Below are 19520 nucleotides of genomic sequence, written 5' to 3' on the forward strand. Positions count from 1 at the left end.
CGCACACACGAGGTGGCGCAACGCACTCAGGGCGCGCGGCGCACTGGGAGCCCGGCCACAGTGCAAAATCGCCACTGGCGCGGCGCATACCCGGTGCACGGCGCACTGGGCAGAGCGCACGACGCACAGACCTATAAGCCCAAAAATTTACCAAATTGCCAAAATTTTTGTGAATAACCCTCAAGATTGGAGAGGTAGCCCAACTACCTTCACCATTGGCATTTAAACTTGAAGAGGAATATGATTTTGATGACCATGAATCAAATGTAATTTTAAAAAAAAAAATAAAACAAAGATGACACAAAGAAGGTCAAGAAGCTAGGGTTTTGCTACAGTGACATTATTGCTAAAGTATGCTCCTACCCTACCTCTATCAAATAATTCCCCTGTAGCAGTTTCCCCTAATAATCACCCTAGCTCCACTGTAATCATAGCCATTCGTTCCCTTTATTCGTATGTCTCAAAATACCCAAACCCTACCCCATCAAACACCATACCCAAAACGCTCCCAAATCCCTAATAAACTTCTCCTTTTAAACTCCTATTCCCCTTTTCATCATCCCCCTCCTAACACTCCCTGTTTTAGTGTCCCCTTGGTGACAGATTTTCAGAGCATCTATCAGTTACATTGGATTCAGAGGGCAGCATAAAACTCAGGGTACAAACATCAGTAATGGCATCAGAAAATTCATCAGATTATGAGGAGGGGACCCACAGTGACACATCTTCAGGAGAGAGAGCCCATAGAAGACGTCACTGGAGCGACAGACATCTTAGAGACGAGCCAAACACCCTCATTGAGCTGCAGGCATGCCCACTTGCCATGTCTTGTTTCCAGCACTTGGCATGTTATGAATTTTGTCAAAGGGTGGCAAATTTCAGAGTCCATCATGAGTTGGCCCGCCTTTTTTGCACTTCATCTACAGGGAGGTCAATCTGTCCTAGCTGGGGTCACTTTCACATTGACACCGGAAACCATATCAGTGGCAACAGGAATACCTAACATTGGGGAACAGTGGCATAAGAAAAAGAAGGTGGAGAGGCATCACTATGAGCCTTACATCAAGAACAATTGTTTGATCCAGCTCACCAGAGTTTTTCCATTCAGATTTTTGAGAGATGAGTATGCCCCACTCATGAGATTGATCATGAAGTATTTCAATTGCGAGGGGAGGTTTTCACGCCTTTATGCATATCACATCAAGTTGCTCATGCACTTCACCCGGGTGCGGATGATGAGCCTCCCATTTTTCATTTGCAACAACATTGAGAAGATGAAAAACTTCATGCAGCGCAAGAACCCTCGATAGCAGCTAAATAGTGTCTATCATTTTGCTCTCATCGGGATTTTGGTGGACCATCAGTTGGGATTGTAGGGTATTTCTTGGGAGGACTTCAACTCGCGTGATTTCTTCAGCGCTCCACCGGTGGTATCAGAGGCAGAGCATGAGGTGGAGGGTCCTTCACATCAATTTGAGTGCCATGAGACTGCCACCATGCCAGTATACATCACATACTAGAAGGGCAGTAGACCGTTGTTTGCAGCAGCAAAGCGAGTGTTATCTCCACCTGGGGTGGAAGGGGCCTCACTTCCGACATCAGCACCACGGGAGCAGGGTAAGGGCAAGGAGCCAGTGCAGGAGGAAGGGCCATCAGGTGAGCAAGAGACCGAGTTTGTTCTCCTCCAGGACGATGAGACAGATGCAGAACCTACGAATGCTGAGCTGGGGGAGATCTTTCAGGAGCAGCAATCAGTGATTGAGAACCTATCCCTAGACTTGGAGAGGGCCAACTGGAACGTGCAGTATCTGGAGCAAAGGAACAAGCAACTTGAGGATCGTCTAGCTGAGATAGAGTTGCAAATGATCAAGGAAAACCGATGACACATCCTGGCAGCACAAGGCAGACCTATGGAGCAAAGAGACGAGGACAGGAAGTGTGTGTTAGAAAAAGTGAACGTTCACTTGGAGCAGCAGTTGGATAAAGCTAACAGGGAGAAAGATATGCTGAGGCGCATGACTCACCACTACCAGGCTCGAAACATGAGCTCAAAAGCAAGAATCAGGAGCCTAAAGGCAAAATTGAGCAAAGCGACAAAGGAGGCAAAGGAGGCAAAGGAGCAAGATTGGCTTTGAATCTTGGCTGAGGCTTCCTTGACACAGCATAGCACTTCATAGGGAACCTCCAACCCAAATTTCAAAAAATTTGGGCAAATTTTGGTCACAGGCAAATTTTTTGGACACAAAACAAGAAATTCCTCCCTGTGCGCCACGCCACTTGCGCGACGCTAAAACTCTAGGGCTCCAATCAAGGAACGACTTGCATATTTGGATTCAGCATCGAAAAATACGACTACTGGGGTCCGGGCAAGAAATGTTGACAAGATCTGGGTCTCCTAAAGGTAAAAAAAACCCAAAAAATGGCCTCTCTGCCACTTTTTTGACACACAAAAAGCAGTCTTGGGAGAATGAATATTTGGAGGGGAAAATGAGCCCCAAATTTGGAAATTCCAGTGGGGTTAGAAAGTAGACAGGACAGGCTTTCCAACAAGCCCACTTGGGCACATTTTGGACACCTACAAGTGCACCAAAACAGGCTCCAAAGTGGCACGACACACAGAGAATTTGGCGCGGCGCACAGAGGAAAAAACTGCCAATTTGCTCCCGTTTCGCGAAATTTCGAGTCGCGACTTCTCCAAGTGGGCCTAGTCATCTACAATTCGATTTTTTGGCACCAAAGGTGGCATTTAAAGAGTTTTCTCTCCAGATGGGCATCTATCCAAGTGGCAAAAGAATGCAAAGGGTCACCCCAGCCAAATGTCATGCTTGAGAGCATTGCACCTGTAGCTGATGGTTGGCTCTTCATCTCCTTTTCATAATGATTTGAGTAACTTACCAACCCCTGGGCGTTCTATCTCTTCCACACACATTCTATATATTGTATGCAAGTTATTTGCAAAGGGTTGGCTGGCTTGTAACTTCTAGGAGACTGTGGGAAAGAAACTCTGTTTCTGCACTATGTATTTTTGACAGAGAATTAATGAAAGGCAGCGACTCTGTTTCATGAGATTCTTGTGGTTGTGAGTGTAGCAAATGTGTTCTTATGTTCCATATGTATCTTGTTATGTTTCATAATTCAATTCACGTTTCATTTCAGTGAAATTTTCTAAGTGAGATTAGGTAGAATTCAATTTATATTGCTCTGCCTGTGGGAAAATTTCATGTGCAGTGTTATTCTTCTGTTGAAAAGGATTCATGCGACTATGCCCTTTTCACTTTCTTTAGCAATCTTTCCATTCCGCGTTACCTTAAACAGAAATTGCTGCTCTTTCCGCCTACCTTGCCTCACGGAATAATCTGTGCCTTCATATTCAATTCTCTGTTCTTTGCTGAGCGCCAGTCCCATATACATCCCAGAAGCTCGGTCATTCATAAAATTGTTTTCAAAATCCCTTTTCACTTACTAGCCTAAGGTAAATATTGCATTGTAAGTCATCTCAGACCATTTTTCTTATCTATTCACTGAGTGTGACTCGGAGAGAGCCTTCTCCTGCTCTGGTAGGGCTAGCTACCAGACTGAGCGTGGTTTGTGGTTACCCTAATTTTTGCCTTCCTTCAGCCTAACGCAGATTTAGGTGCTAACACCAGGAGAAATGGAAGTGAACATATAGGTCAAATTGAAGAACAACCGCACATTCATAGTCACCACCGGAGGAAGCCCCATCAAAGAAACATATTGGATAAATTCTCTCCACATCAAAATAAGAGATAGATCAACGAGGGATTTTCGGTTGCCAAGAGACAATCTCTTGGAATAATTCCACTATACCTATAGTACCTCGTTTGATGTCAAGAGATTTTCCTTAAAAAATAAGGGCATTACAAGCCCTCCAGATGCCCCATAGAACATCGAGAGGGACAATCTTGTAGGCCTTGATTCTGTAGTTCCAAAGGAGTATGCAATCATGGATGGAAGGTACATTACTAATAGTAGGGATTCCAAAACGAATTGATACCTCTGCCCACATTTTAGAGGCAAAATGATAGCGCAGGAATAGGTGTGGGCCATTCTCCGAATCCAACATGCAAAGAAGGCACCATTGAGGGTCAAAAAATACTCTCTTGAGAAGATTGTCCTAGGTCAATACTTTATTATGGATGGCGAGCCAAGAGAAGAATTTTAGCTTTAAGGGAGCATCCCATTTCCAAATGAGAAAGGTGAATTCTGTGAATGGTAGGGGAAGAGAGGTCGAAGTGATGTGGTCGTAGGCCTCCTTGAGAGGGATTCTGTCATTGACCATTTACCCCCATCTCCACCCCCCCACACTAGCTTATCCAAACTCAGTAGTAAGTGGATATCGACCATGCATAGACTACTGTGATAATCTTCCCACTCAGCTGTCATGTCCTCCTATAAACCAATCTGCCATGCATGTGACCAATCCTAAGCAACACAAATAAGTCTATATCTCTCCCACAGGCCAGCAAGGGTGTTCATCGCCATATAGGAGAGAGATTTGATTATTTCTATTGGAAGAGAGTGGCGTCCACTGAAACCCTTGATGGAATCTAAACCAATGTGGATCCTTTATCCATTTCCAATCACCCATTGAATGTTACTGCTTAGCCACGGTAGGAAAACTCTAATACTACTCCAAATCTTGGAACGTCGACCAGCTAAAGGTGCCCCCTCAACAATCCATTCCTTGATTATGCATTGAAGAGAGTATTTGTATTCATATGCTCTATTAGAACCCTTTCTCACAAAATAACCTTCAAAAATTTGCTGCAAAAATGGCTAGGTTAAAGGATCGTGTGTCAATAATGCCCCAGCCTCCACATACAATCGACTTGGCAATGGACATTAACCCAATTAGATGGATCCTCTTTACTGCACCAAAAACCAAACCAAACAAACTTAGCCACCATTGAGTCTATCTTGTTAATGAAATATTCGGGAAGATGAAAGAGATGCATCTAGTAGATCAAGACACCAGTCAAGACAACCTTTGTCATAATGACTCTTCCACCCAATGTCAACCATCTTTGGTCCCAACAAAATAGTTTTTTTTTTTTTTTTTTAAGTAGAAAGAAGACATTCCCAATCATTCAATAAGTACTTGCTAAGCTTTAGAAAACATCCCAAGTATTTAAAACCATCTATCATAGAGAGTATTTTTATTCCAAACAGGGAAGCTATTTCAAGTACTTCTAGGTCATCCACCACCACATCTATCAATTCAATTTTTGTCTTTTTTTATGTAGAGCCCAAAAGATTTACCGAAATCCATGAAGATCCTATGAAAAGTGACCCACTTAGAGAGTATTGTTTCACGAGCACACAGTGCGTCATAAACAAGCATCAATTGAGAAATTTTTCATCCTTTGGAGATTTTTCATCCATATATCAATGTTTCCTCAAACCTTTCCTTAACTCCCCTGTTGAAGGCATCCATGATCAGAATGAAAAGAAGCAGAGATAGTGCACATCATTGGCGAAGCCCCCTATAAATTTTGAAGAAATGAGTTGGCACCCCGTTGATGAGAAAAACCATAGACGTTGATGTTATGGAAGATATTATCCACTTCACATGCTTGTGCAAAAAACCATTTTTATACAGGATCATTGAGAGAAATTCCCTATCCACACAGTCATACACCCTGTGGAGGTGAACTTTCATGTTCCTTTTTAATTTCTCTTCGATGGGAGAGTTTATAAAAAAAAATGAACATAATAGATGTTGGTACATAATTCAAACTTCTTAGTTTAGTTGTTTCACTTGAAGTAATCTTTAACAAGCTTTTTATATCCTCCATTACCAACCATAGAATTATCAAATTCTCTAGCATTGCTTTGTAAGTTTATATGAAACATGTTGTAAATAAATCATTTTATTTTAACCTACATGTTTGAGGTATATATTTCTCATCTTCATATGTTTGTATTTCTTTCATTGTCTCAAGTAACAGCTCTATCAATCTCATTAGCGAATGTTTTTTTCCTTCTAGAACCCTGTGTTAGGGAGAAAAGTGTGCAGAGCTAGATGATGTATATGAGTGCTTATAAGTGACCATCCTCTCCAAGAAATCCCTTTCATACCCCAATGTATGTCCAAATCCATATTGGATTTGTTGGAAAGATGGACCAATTGGACGACCCAACCTTAAAGTTGTTAATGTCAATGTTGTTTTGAACTTATTTGTGATGTCTTCCATCCATTTCTGTAAGATTGGATATGTTTGTTTGTTGGGATATATGTTTTAATTATGAATAATTCATTTGTTTTGAATAAAAAGAATGCAACAATAGTTTTGAGAAATAATTTATGTGTCACTCAATGGAATTATTATTGTGATTTTGATTAAAGTAAAAAGAAAAAAATATATTAATGTTAAAGAAATATTATCATGAAATTATATATTTATGATTTTCTAGATCATTGTAAAATGTAAATTATACTAAAAGTATATTTTCCAAGGATAAAAGTCTATTTTCCATGGATGTAAGATTTAAGTGATTTTTTTTTTTTTTTTTTTTTTTTTTTTTTTTTTTACATATGGAGAATGAGATATGGATTTTTTAAGATCAAAGAAATTTTGATTAAAAAATTACTTGTATAGTGTTAAAAAAAATAGGATTTCAAATTTATTCAAGTAATTTTTATTTGATATATTTTTCTTTAAAGGAAATTATTATAGTTTGAATTTTTTGTTCAAATTCATATTTTTTCTATGTACAATTGTGAACTAACAAATGAAATGATTATTTCAAAATTTAACTGAATTGTAATAAAGTTAAATAGGGGTTAGTATAATCATGGAGTATTCTAGCCAATAATATTTTTAAGAGAAAATGGGTTGTAACTAAAACGCTAAGGTTTTGGATTAGTATTTCAAGATATTGAAAGCCCGAATTAACAAACACTAAGCCTATTGTTCAGAGAAAAAATGTACCACAGAATCTTTAGGATATTGGGTGGCTAAAAAAATAGATACTTATATAAATATAATACTCGATGCAAGAAGAAACACATAAATGTTGGAAACTAGCTTACAAGACGGGAATAAAAATGTCACCTATTAAAAAATTAGGGGAGAGGCATTTCGAGAATAAATATTTGGTAAATTATCTACAATTATTAGGAATATGAAAGGAAACTCATTGAAATAAATAAGTATGGAATGATGCTTTATCTACATTATTTTGTGTGGCATTTCACAATGATATGATAAATCCCACTCATGATATGAGTTTTTATAGATTAAATGTTAAAATGATTTGTTATTAAGAAAATGAGAACCTTAAATAGCTTTACAAGAGAAAAGATACCTCCAAAACATTAGGAAAAGAAAGAATCTATGAATGTAACAAATTAAGGTTTAATTTATAATATGACATCAAAACTCATAATGATTTTTTTTTTGTAATGACTAAGTAGTCTAGAAGGCCTACATATGTTATGTAGAGTATACTTATGATATAGATATGTGCAGTTTTTTTTGTCAATACTTCATAAAATTTAATTATTAATAAATATTATCTATAATTTATAATATATTTCATTAATTAGGTATTATGATTAGCTTTATTCCTAAAGTTAGGTATTTTAATATAAGATTGGAAAGGTGATGTACTAATTCTTATGCAAAATAAAATATCTTCTAAACATGATAATACTTCATTTACTAATTTTTGTAAACTATTATAATGGATAAAACCAAACTAAGTTAACATTTTAATCAAAATGTTTCTAGCCAAATAAAAATTATTCACATATTTTTTAGATAAAATATTCTAACTTAATTTAACAATGAATAAAAATACAATCCTAGTATACATAAACTCATCCATTATAATTTTCCCATTCAACTTATAATATGATAATATATTATATGAGTTTGATAATAAATAATTTATTATTAATTATAATGTATACTCTATACAAACATAACTCAATGTTGTTGCAACCACAATCGTGTTAGAGAAAAAAATTGTGATGCTTTAAGGACTAGCTAGCTCACAATTTTCTTTAAAAAAAAAATACATTAAACCCATAAGTTATCCTATTCCACTACAAAAGATGATATTATGGTATTCCGACCTTGTCACTATTGTGATATTTCCACAACCGAAGATAATCAAGATTTTATAGTATCTTGGGAAATGTTAATTAAATTAAATTGAAGTTACACTTAAATAAAATATGTTTTTAAATATCATTACTTTTAACAATCCTTTGATGACATAAAATTGCTAAATTTGTAATTTAAATAATACTGATATACTTATAATTTAATATAAATAAATAAAAATAATTGATATTATCAAATATCATGATAAAAAATTACACCTATGATGAAATTTAAACATATATTCTCTTACTTTTATTGAAATGAAAATCCAAAACTAATGTCCAACAAAAATCATATGAACGAATTAATTCATATAACAGAAAAATCAAATTAACTTTAATATAATAGAGTTTTTAGAAGTTTGCATTCAGATTCAAGGCCCACCAGATTCACACAAGCTATCTTGAGATAAGATAATTCTCTCTTGCCAGATTTAGAGTTATAAGAGAATCTCCAAACTAGCATGTCTATTTTTAATTTTGGATTACACTGGATGGAGATTGTGTGGAATATAACTCAGGCCTCTAAATCAATCTAACCACTGAGCAAAATAATTACTTAACCAACAAAATTGCAAAGTAGGGTGTTAAAACACTCAATCTTCCATAGCTTTAATCTCTCCCATGCTGGCACTGCAAAGAAATAAAAACACTAAGAAAATTAATGAAATCAAAATACTAAGTAAATTAATGATATCTTTGTGCACATACTACACTTAAAACAAAGAGTTGCAACAAGGAAAGAAAATACAAATGCAAGGAAAAACATCATGTTTACCAAAAAAATGAACATGATAGATGTTGGTACATAAGTCAAACTTCTTAGTTTAGTTATTCCATTTGAAACTATTTTAAAAAACTTTTTAGATCCTACATTACCAACCATATAATAAATAACTTCCTTGGCATTTCTTTGCAAGTTTAGATTATACATGTTTTAAATTAAAACATTTGAAACTAACATTCACATTTGAGATATATAATTCTCACCTTCATATGTTTGTATTTCTTTCATTGTCTCTTGTAGCAGCTCTATCAAGCTCATTAGCAAATGTTTTTTTCCTTCTTGAACCTTGTGTTGGAGGAGGAAATTGTGCAAAGCTAGATGATGTATATGAGCACTTACGAGTGACCATCCTCTCCCAGAAATCTCTTTCACGCCCAAGTGTATATCCAAATCCATCTTGCACTTGTTGGAAAGATGGAGCAGATGGATGGTCCAACCCCAACGTGGTTGATGTCAATGTTGTTTTGAATTCACTTGCAACATCTTCCATGCATTTTTCTAAGAAGTGCAAATGTGACTCATCACCAGGTAACTGCATAAGTGACTTGAAAATATGCCTAATATTTTGTGAGATCTTTTCTCGTTTGTGGCTTGGATCAACATTAGTGGAAGAATCCATGGAATAATTAACATTATCATTTACCTACAAAGAAAAAAACAAACAATCATAACAACAATAAAAGAGTGATAAAAAACATAATTAACATTATCATTTACCTACAAAACAAAACAAAAAATAGTCATAACAATAGTAAAAGAGTGATAGAAAACATAAAATTAACCAAATTATGAAATTATTATCATGACATCAACATAAGAATCCATGGAAGCATTAACATTATCATCTACCTACAAAGAAAAAAAATAACTAGTCAGAACAATATTAAAAGAGTGATAACAAATATAAAATTTAGAGAGTTATTAAATTATTACCATGACATCAACATCCAAGTTATCCACACTTTCAAAGTCATCATTTTCACGTATCTGTGAACAAAACATTGTACAGTATTAGATCACAATGACTATTATTTATTATTATTGATCTACATATTCAATGAAATACTCAAATCCCCTGGTTTTGGTTGTTGCATTGATTCTTGCTTCTAGATTTTCTTGTTCCAACCTTATTTTTTCCCTCATCATGCTAACCTTGATGACATGTTTTCAAAGATATCCATTTTTCTCCCAATCACAATCACACATAGCAAAACTTGAACTTGAATGGCATACCATATATGATTTATCTATATCATGTTGGCTTTGCACCCATGCTATTGAAGAATCTGAGTGGTGCAGTGTCACATTACAATCTGGAATAGATTGTGCCCTTAGCCATGAATGAGCTTCTATTTTCTCCATCTTATATTTTCTATGGAAACCATTTTCCTTTGCACATTGATGCCATCAATAAAAAATGTGGACCACTGAACACAACTGATGCACCAACCAATCCACTCACATTACAATTTGGAATAGATTGTGCCCTTAGCCATGAATGAGCTTCTATTTTCTCCACCTTATAGTTTCTATGGAAACCATTTTCCTTTGCACATTGACGCCACCAATAAAAAATGTGGACCACTGAACACAACTGATGCACCAACCAATCCACTCGACGATGTGAAGTTGCTCGTATTGACTTCAAAAGAACTTGTTTCAAATGTGAATGGTAGGACTCAATAGCGCCATTTGTTTCTTGTCCAGCATGCTTTAAGTGACGACAACATTTTGCCCACATTTCTGATTAACACAAAATAAAGTATGTCAATAGTCAATACAATTATACCAAAAATATGAAAATTAAAGCTACAGAAATCAAACCTATTATGTCCAACCATCGTGCTCGAAAGTAGTCAACAAAGGTGGTTTCCTCTTGGAAGTCATTTAGAAATTTGTTGGTCTCCTCAAGTGCAGAATTTGCATTTTTGTGGTTGTGCATAATGTCACCTAGACGCTAAAATACAACGTTGCAAATAAATATCAACCTTTGATTTATTTTTCAGCACGAAAAAAAGCTATATATATTTTTATTGTGCTCATCAAAGAAGATTGAACGATCAAAAACATATATATGAGAAATAAACTGGCATCTATGGCAGATATGAGTTCAAAGCCACACAAAGTGGAAAGGACTTAGAAAAGGTATCCTGTTCAGCTACATATAGAACATATGGAGAAAAATATATATAAGAACAAACAGATAGTGAGGAAACTGTTCCTTATGACAAAATATATGAGAATTCCTTCACAATGGAAAGGAAAATAGGGGGAAAAAGATACATACCAGATATTCATCATTAGAAAGAAAATTATGTACCCAGTAAGCAAAAGTCTTGGATCTGGTAGGAGATGTTGTCCACCGTGATCTGCATCCTCCAGACACCTTGGGGAGAAGATAGGCCCATTTTGGATAAAGCATCTGCCCTTTTGTTTTTATCCCTGTCAATATGTCAAATAGTGTAGTCCCTCCTCCTACTCCATAAAGCCTCTATCCTGTCCAGCCATCCAGAAAGATTGATATTTTTTATGTATATTACTAAAATTAAAAAAGGTTAAAAAAACTAATTAAATTATTTATTCATATGAACTAACTAATTTAATATGACATTATTTTTAATTGATCAATTTAATTAAAAGTACAAACCTTGCAAATAAATATTAACCTTCGATTTATGTATATTACTATAAATATTATGTAGAGGTTAAATCTCTATCATCCACCTAATAATTATTAATAATTAAATAAACATTTGAGAAGTCTTATTTCAAATAAACACGTCTATCAACATAATTAAATTGTTACTTAATTTTTATTCTAATTCTCAAAACAAAAATTATTAATTTCTCTTTTATAAATAAATTTTCTTTTAATCTCATAATCTCTAATCTTAATATTTTATTATTTTTTTAATTTCATTTTTTAAATATAAACCAAATATCAAATATTAGTTTATATTTTATAAATGAATTTTCTTTTAATATAATAATCTCTAATCTTAATATTTTATTATTTATTTAATTTCATTTTTTAAACATAAACCAAATATCAAATATTATTTTATATTTTATTAAAATATATATTATTTATTTAAGTTAAGTTTTTTTAAACATAAACTAAATTTATATTTTATCAAAAAAATAATAATAATTAAATACCAAGTTTTAAACATTAACGCATAACATAAAAGTAAAAAATTTGAAATTTATTAAAAGAAATGTGTCATGCCAATAAAGACACCGTTAAGACAGGTGGATATAAGACAATGATAAATGAATGCATAATTTAGAAGTAAAAGAAGTCCAATGCACACTCTTGTGTTACATCATGGTCAATTGAAATTCTAACGGTTAAGCCATAAACATTGATAAATTAATGCATAATCTAGAAGTTAAAAAAAAATGGAAACCAAAAGCTTTTGGTTCATTATTAAATTATTAAAACAGAAGTCCAATGCACACTCTTGTGTTAACATCATAGTAACTCTAACGATTAAGCCATTCACAATAACCCATGGTCAGTAAGCGATCTGCCAATACTTCATCCCATATTTGCATCACATGCAGCTTGAGATCTCGACTTGTTGTAACTGCTCTGTATAGTTGGCGATGCTCCTAGGTGATCAGTTCTCAGGGAGTAACAATTTCCGCTTCCTCTGAAAATAACAAAAAGAAGTCTATAGACAACCTGTTCCTTTTGGATTCGCCATGAACCACTGGTGCTCTGGGCTGCAGTATTTGCCATTACTTCAAATGTGCCATTCAATTTTACATTAACTATTGTTTAAATATTCTTCTACAACCTAATTCTAATTAATATTTAAATCAATATTTGTTTGAATACCCCTACAACCCTATTCTAATAGCCTCGAAAACAAAAAAATAGTTTAGTTTCTCACCTGTAAAGAGTGACCTAATGATCCAGGAATGGGCTCGGTATCAACTCACTCTCCTTCCTTTGTTTGGATCTGGAGGCCACCCACATCATCGGAATGGGCTCGGTATCAACTCACTCTCCTTCCTTTGTTTGGATCTGGAGGCCACCCACATCATCTTGTTATATCTTGGACATGTATTTCTGGATCGTCTCTCTGCAAGACATGATAAAAACTATCAAACACTTATTCTGGATATGGCTGACTTCATAAGTACAGGTTTTAATTTTTCATAAAAGAAAAAAATAAACATATGGAGATTTCTGGCCAAAACTTGGAAGATGATGCGTGCCGACTCGCGATTGATAATATGGAAGAAGCCCAATTCGCTGCAAGCGTCTCTCAGTTTCTTAAAGCTCCATCTATTCATCGTTGCTTCTTCCATATCACTGCATAGAGTTGCAGGCCTCAGCTTTGAAGGAAGGATACCCGCAAGAATTGAAAAACTGCCACCCCACCCCCTCCGAAAATAAATGATTTGAATTCATCTAGGGGGAGTTGGGGATTGGAAAGGGATCTGGAAGGATACCCGGAAGAATTAAAAAATTGCCACTGAAAATGGATGATTTGAATTCATTTTGGGGGGAGTTGGGAATTGGAAAGAGATCAGGAGTCCTGGACCTGTCACCTGCAACATTAACTTGACAATTAATTCGACGTACACTAGCACTTACCCAGCTCCCCAATTTTTTTTTAAAACTTTTCCGCTACGACATTGGATAGATTATTAATGGAGACCATGATGGAGATGGAGGGGCCCATTTTTCCACGTAGAGGCGGTCGAGCTACATGCAATCGAGATAAGCTCGGCGCTTTGGGAATAAACTTGGTTTGTCGTTTTGCACCTTTAAAAAATGACACTCCTTTTTCTTAATGTCGAACTATTTTTGACATTATGCTGTCAACGCACTTTTCAAGAGAGGAAAACTGCGTTAATAGACTTCGAAAATAAACATGGTTTGTCGTTTTGTATTTTTGAAAAACTATTTTTTTGAGTTGTTTTATTAAAATCAAGAGTTTGATAGGTAATTTTGTAGAATCAAATTGTTTAAAAAGTTTTTTACGGTGTTGAATTTATGCACTGTTAAAAAACCAGTGAAAATAACACAAATAAATATTTCATCTCAATTTTTTCTGCCGAATGTCTAAAAAATCCATCAATATATTTTTTTTTAATGTTACTTGGAGTTTGCACTATTTTGATGTTATGAGGTGAATGCACCTTTCGACAGAGGCAGAATGAGTTGAGGCGCCTTTCTTTTTTACGGTTTCATAAGTGTGTTGGTCACGTTAATTCTTTTTAAAAATTGCCACGCTTATCTAGCTTCTCCATGAGTAGCTTTTTCACGACTTAGATTTTTAGTCCTATAGTTTTGCTAGACTTATGTTGCTTTTTTTTTTTGGAGTTTTGTGTGATTTGGAGCTCCGATACTATGACAAAAATAAAACAAATTATAGAGTAAAAATTGCTCTCAATATTACAATAAATTAAATAAGATTACCTTCAAGACATTAACAATAAATTATGTCAATGACACTGGACTAACTAACGGAAACTAAACTAGAATACTTAAATAAACAAAAAAACCACCTAAAAATTGATTGAAATGAGATTCTCCAAAAACAAAACATATAAATATACATTAACTCACATGTTGAACTACAATTCTTTAATTTTATCTTATTTAGAGAAAGAAGACTATACTACCTAGAAAGCCCGTTTTTCTTTTTATCCTCGACTAACATAATGTTCATGAGATACCTATCTGGGTCCAATACTCTCAGTGACACATATTTGTCTGGTTCGAGCGATCAAACCATGAAAGAGGTTGATATCTAACAGGATGATACTCATATTCCTGCATGGATAAGTCATCTTCCTTAACAAATTTCTCTGATTATTGTTAGGTACATTAAGTATAAATTGCATAATTTTATACTGCGTATTATTTTGAACAGGAATTTTTTTGCCGAAAGTGTTGTTTCAAATGCAATTTCATCAAAACCCTGGTAAAACTGGTCACATTTAACTAATCAAGAACTCAAAAATTGTCCTACCGTGATTGCCTAATAATTTTTATGAATCTCTTACGGCATCCACACCTATGCTTTTCCCTTATACATTCATGCTTGGGTTTCCAAGATTGGCCTCTGACCGTGACCAACTTCGCATAATCTTTCTCCAATTGCGGAGTATTGCAGAGGCCAAGCAGCTTATCATCTGCAAAGTCCCTGACCACTGCAAGGCGACCCTCATTGGAGTTTAACCTTCCGTCCAACATAATCTTTGTAATAAAGTCTGCCGACCCTCTGATACGAACGCCTCCGGGGACATTGGACTTCTCTATCTCAAACGGCTGACATAGAGTAGCCTCACGTCCAATATTGCGAAAAGGGGATCATACACGAGCAGTGGGAGAATTAGGAACTTTAGGGGTCGTTAGCAATATTAGGGAAGCCAACGATACAAGCGATAACGGAGACTCAAAAAAAGATTGAGGCAGGAGGAAATATTTGTTGCCTACCTTCAGTTGATCGTTTTGCGAAAGCACGGGCATCTTCTGGCTGACGTAGGACGAACCAGAGTGGCACACTAAATATTCAGGGAATTCCTGCATGATTCGGTTGGCACTGATTGCTTTATGAAGGATCCGAAGTGTAAGGACCTGCGGTTCATAACTCGTCCGCTGGTGCGAAGTGCGAAGGAGAGCGCACAAGCGACTTGAAAAATAATGCGAAGTGGTGAGAACGGTTATGTGTTTATATGATGGACAGCGTGGGCATTCACCTAAGTGAAGTCGACAATGGAGAAGTTATGTTGAGGGCATTGGTCAACGGGCCGACCAGCCACAAACATGAACAAAGCATTGGTTGATGAATTGCACTGGTCGGCCGAGGGGATAACATGACTGTGTGATGAGCGTATATATTAGCGATGGAGGATGTCATTTGAAGCATCGATCATCATTCGATCAAGCAAGTCTTCTATGAAGTAGTGCGCAGATAAAAGGGCCGCAGCAAGGAGATAGGTGCAGGTCATATGCGCCCAAGTCTTGGGCAAGCCGCTTAAGGGTGCACGAAGTCTGAACGAAGGCATAGGGCGAGGAGCGCCCGCCAGTTGAACAAAGGCGAGGGCGCCCAGTTGTGCAAGGGCGTGCACGGGTGAAGGCGTGGGCACCCAGTTGTGTGAAGACTTGGCACGGGTTCTTGGGCAGCTCGGGTGAGCGCCCGCCCGTCGTGTGAAGGCAAACACGGAGGTGGAGAAGGGGACTTGGGTGAGGTCGCCCGCCCACCGTGCAGAGGTAAACGAAGGGTGTCTTGGTGACTTGGTGGAGTCACCCACCCGTCGTGCACGAAGACAAGGTTCGGTTGTGAAGTGCGGAAGGCAGCTTGTGTGAGGGCGCGCCCGCCCGCCTTGGGCAAGGAAATCTTGGTTGTCACACGGTGGTGTGACGAGGTTGTAAATTTGGCTAAGTATGAAACTTGGTGTTTCCAAGTATACTTGTAAAGCTTTGTAATATTGAAAGACTGTATAATATATTATTCGGGCAGACTCATTGTTCAAGGAGTTGCCCCTCCCTTTATATTGTGCAATTGTGTTCTTCATTTATAATTGCTGTTGATAATGAATGTGTATGGGTGTTCATTGGTATAAAGGAAACATTAATAATACTTGGTTGCGAAACACAAACTAAGTAGGATAAGTGGTTAGGCGTAGTCCACGAACATAAGTATTGGTGAAAAGAAAGTGTTTGGTGGTGCCGCACCTCGCCAAGCGTGGTTGAAAGACTACCGTCATCTCTGGCGTCATGACAGTTGGTATTAGAGCAGCTGATTCGGGCATTGAAGGTTGAAGCTGCTACACAACTCCACTGAAGTGCAGTTGGTATCAGAGCTAGTCTGAAGACTTGGAGGAGTCTTGCAGGAAGCTGGGTGAAGCAGGTGTGTAAACACTTGACAGTTGATGACAGTGAAAGCAGGTACTTGCAGGTGAAGGAAGTTGTTTCACATACAAGTGGAACAAGGGCTGGTTCAGGTTGCAGGCAACTTGGTGAAGCTGTTGGATGGTTGAAACTAGATCGCAAAGAAGAAGGAAGCTGTTAGCAATGGCAGCTGAATCTCAGGTTGGGTCTAGTCACGGTGCGAAGGATGCTACTATGGCATTCATTGAAAAAGTGTTGGAAAAGATGGAGGACTTAGAGACTTACTGGACTAAGAAGATGGACTTGGTCGAGAAGGATCAAGAGGCCAATTCAAAGATGAGGGAAGAGCTCGATGAACTCCGGACTCAACACGAGTACACTGATCTTATGTGTACACAACTTGAAGTAAGGGTCAAGGAGATTGAAGAGGCAAGAGACCGAGGCTTGGCAGAGATCGTGGACTTGCAGAAATCTCTTGATGAAGCCAGAGATGAGATCGCGGTGTTGAAGAAGGTCGTGAGGCATAACTCAGGTGGAGGAGTGCCTCATGTGAAAGTCAAAGAACCAGAATCTTATGATGGTACAAGGAGTGCAAAGACTCTTGGCAACTTTCTATGGGACATGGAGAAATACTTGGAACGCTTGGGTCTATCTGATGATGAGACGAAGGTGAAGGTAGCTGCTCAGTTCTTGACAAAGGATGCTAAGATGTGGTGGCGAAGGAGGATGGATCAGATTGCCAATGGCAGTGCTGGTGACATAACTTCGTGGGATGAGATGAAGAAGGCTTTGCAGACCCATTTCAGTCCTCAGGATGAAACGTGGGAAGCAAGGATGAAGATTAAGTTCATAAAGCAGACAAGGAACCTACAGACATATCAGTGGGAGTTTGCAAGTGCAGTTCTAGAACTTCTTGACATGGCGGAGAGGGACAAGGTGTTCAACTTCATTATTGGATTGAAGCCTTGGGCACGCAATGAAGTGAAGAGGTAGAAGATTAAAACACTTGAGGAAGCTTTTGCTGCTGTGGACAGGTTGGTGGAGCATTATGATGAGACTTCTGATGATAGGAAGAAGAAGTCTGATAAGCCGAAAGAGAAAAAGAAGGATGATGCTTCGAAATCGAATGACAAGTTGAAGATGAAGAAAGCCTTGAAGTGTTGGATATGTGCTGAACCACATACGGTGAAGAATTGTCCTTCAAGGCCGAAAGTGGTTGCTATTGCACAATCTAATGCGAAGAATGAAGAAGCTTCTGTGGGGATGATGCAGATCCTTGGTGTTGTTGCTGCTACAAAGGTGATCTCTCGAAGGGATCCTGAGAGGAATAGTTTGGAGTATGTTCGAATGAAGATTGGGGGTGTTGATATACTCACCATGGTGGATAGTGGGGCTACTCACAACTTCATGAGTGAAGATACTGCGAGAAGGATTGGGCTGAAATTTGTACCGGTGAAAGAACAAATGAAGACAGTCAATTCTCCTCCTAATTGTGCTCTTGGTGTAGCTGAAAAGGTGGACACAACACTAGGTGAGTGGACAAGGAAAGTCGACTTCACTATAGTGCGGATTGATGACTATGAAGCTGTGATGGGAATGGAATTCTTGAAACAATTTGATGCTATGGTTGTAGGAATTTACAGGGTAAGTTCCTCAGAAAGAACACCAAAAGGACACCGCTCACAACCAGATCACAGATCAATACACCAATATTTTTGACGTGGTTAAAACCCTCAAAGAGGGAAACAGTCCACGGCCTGCGCCAACGTGGCTACTACAGGCAATTTATTAATCAAAGAATGAAAATTTACATAAGCTTCTCTCATGCACGGATTACCCGAACAATGACCCTCCATGCGCTTTAAATAGAACTCATGGACCAATCGGGTGTCAAGCCACGGATCAAGTGTCGGTAATACCGAGGAGAGAGTGAACCGTCGGATCACTACATATCGTGACCATCGGATTGTAAGTTACAAAATGTACAACGGTAAAGAAACACACTTTACCTAACTCTATACCTAACTCTACACTAGACCAAGTTGAACTTAACTATATCCTATGTGTCGGAATATCCTAACATCCCCCCTTAAGAACAACTTGGGATAGGATTGAAGGATTTACAAATATGACACAATAGGAGAAGGAAGGAGGCACTAGACCCTATCCCCCGTTAGTGACAACTTCCTGAACTCCAAGCATATATCGAAGTTTAGTGAACTTCGCCTCTGTGAGAGCCTTTGTGAAGATGTCTGCAACCTGATCATCTGTTGAACAATATTGCACTTCAAGAACATGGTCATGAATGAGCTTTCTGATGAAGTGCATGTGTAGTTCAATGTGTTTGCTGCGCTGATGCTGGACTGGATCTTTGCATAGCTGAATGGCACTTTGATTATCACACCAAAGTGTGGTTGGATGCTGCTGCTCAAAGCCAAACTCTGATAGGATCTGACGAAGCCACAAGGCTTCCTTACTAGCTTCCACGGCACCATAATACTCTGCTTCTGCTGACGAAAGAGAAATGGCAGCCTGTTTCTTACAAGCCCATGTAATAGGTCCTGAACCAAGAGTGAAGACATAACCGGCAGTAGACTTCCGATCATCAGGGTCACCAGCCCAATCAGAATCAATGAAACCAACTAATAGAGGAGCTGCTTTGGCACTGTAATGAATCCCAAACTGTACTGTACCTCGAACATAACGAAGTATTCTTTTAGCTGCTTTCCAATGACTTTCACGGG

The 19520-nt window shown here is 37.5% G+C and overlaps 1 protein-coding gene across 1 annotated transcript; it reads right to left on the reverse strand.

Moving 5' to 3' along the window:
• Positions 1 to 10631: 10631 nt before the first annotated feature.
• LOC149199758 (uncharacterized) lies at positions 10632 to 15471 on the reverse strand. Its single transcript, XM_089400691.1, has 3 exons — positions 15379 to 15471; positions 15010 to 15210; positions 10632 to 10661 (listed from the first exon to the last, which is right to left on the reverse strand). Exons 1-3 carry the CDS (start codon positions 15469 to 15471, stop codon positions 10632 to 10634), a joined length of 324 nt encoding a protein of 107 aa, XP_089256817.1.
• Positions 15472 to 19520: the final 4049 nt, after the last annotated feature.

This window comes from Pinus tabuliformis, chromosome 2_1, assembly GCF_031772625.1.
Source record: "Pinus tabuliformis cultivar Carrire ecotype Pingquan chromosome 2_1, CPIR1, whole genome shotgun sequence".
Lineage (NCBI taxonomy): Eukaryota > Viridiplantae > Streptophyta > Pinopsida > Pinales > Pinaceae > Pinus > Pinus tabuliformis.

What these genes read in the sequence shown, in the direction of transcription:
- LOC149199758 (XM_089400691.1), bottom strand. Translation starts at nt 15,471, where the DNA reads ATGCAGGAATTCCCTGAATATTTAGTGTGCCACTCTGGTTCGTCCTAC. An exon ending in CGCAAAACGATCAACTGAAG is followed by an intron (nt 15,211 to 15,378) that starts GTAGGCAACAAA and finishes ACTCTATGTCAG; the next exon opens with CCGTTTGAGATAGAGAAGTC. An exon ending in ATTATGCGAAGTTGGTCACG is followed by an intron (nt 10,662 to 15,009) that starts GTCAGAGGCCAA and finishes TGTGTTAATCAG; the next exon opens with AAATGTGGGCAAAATGTTGT.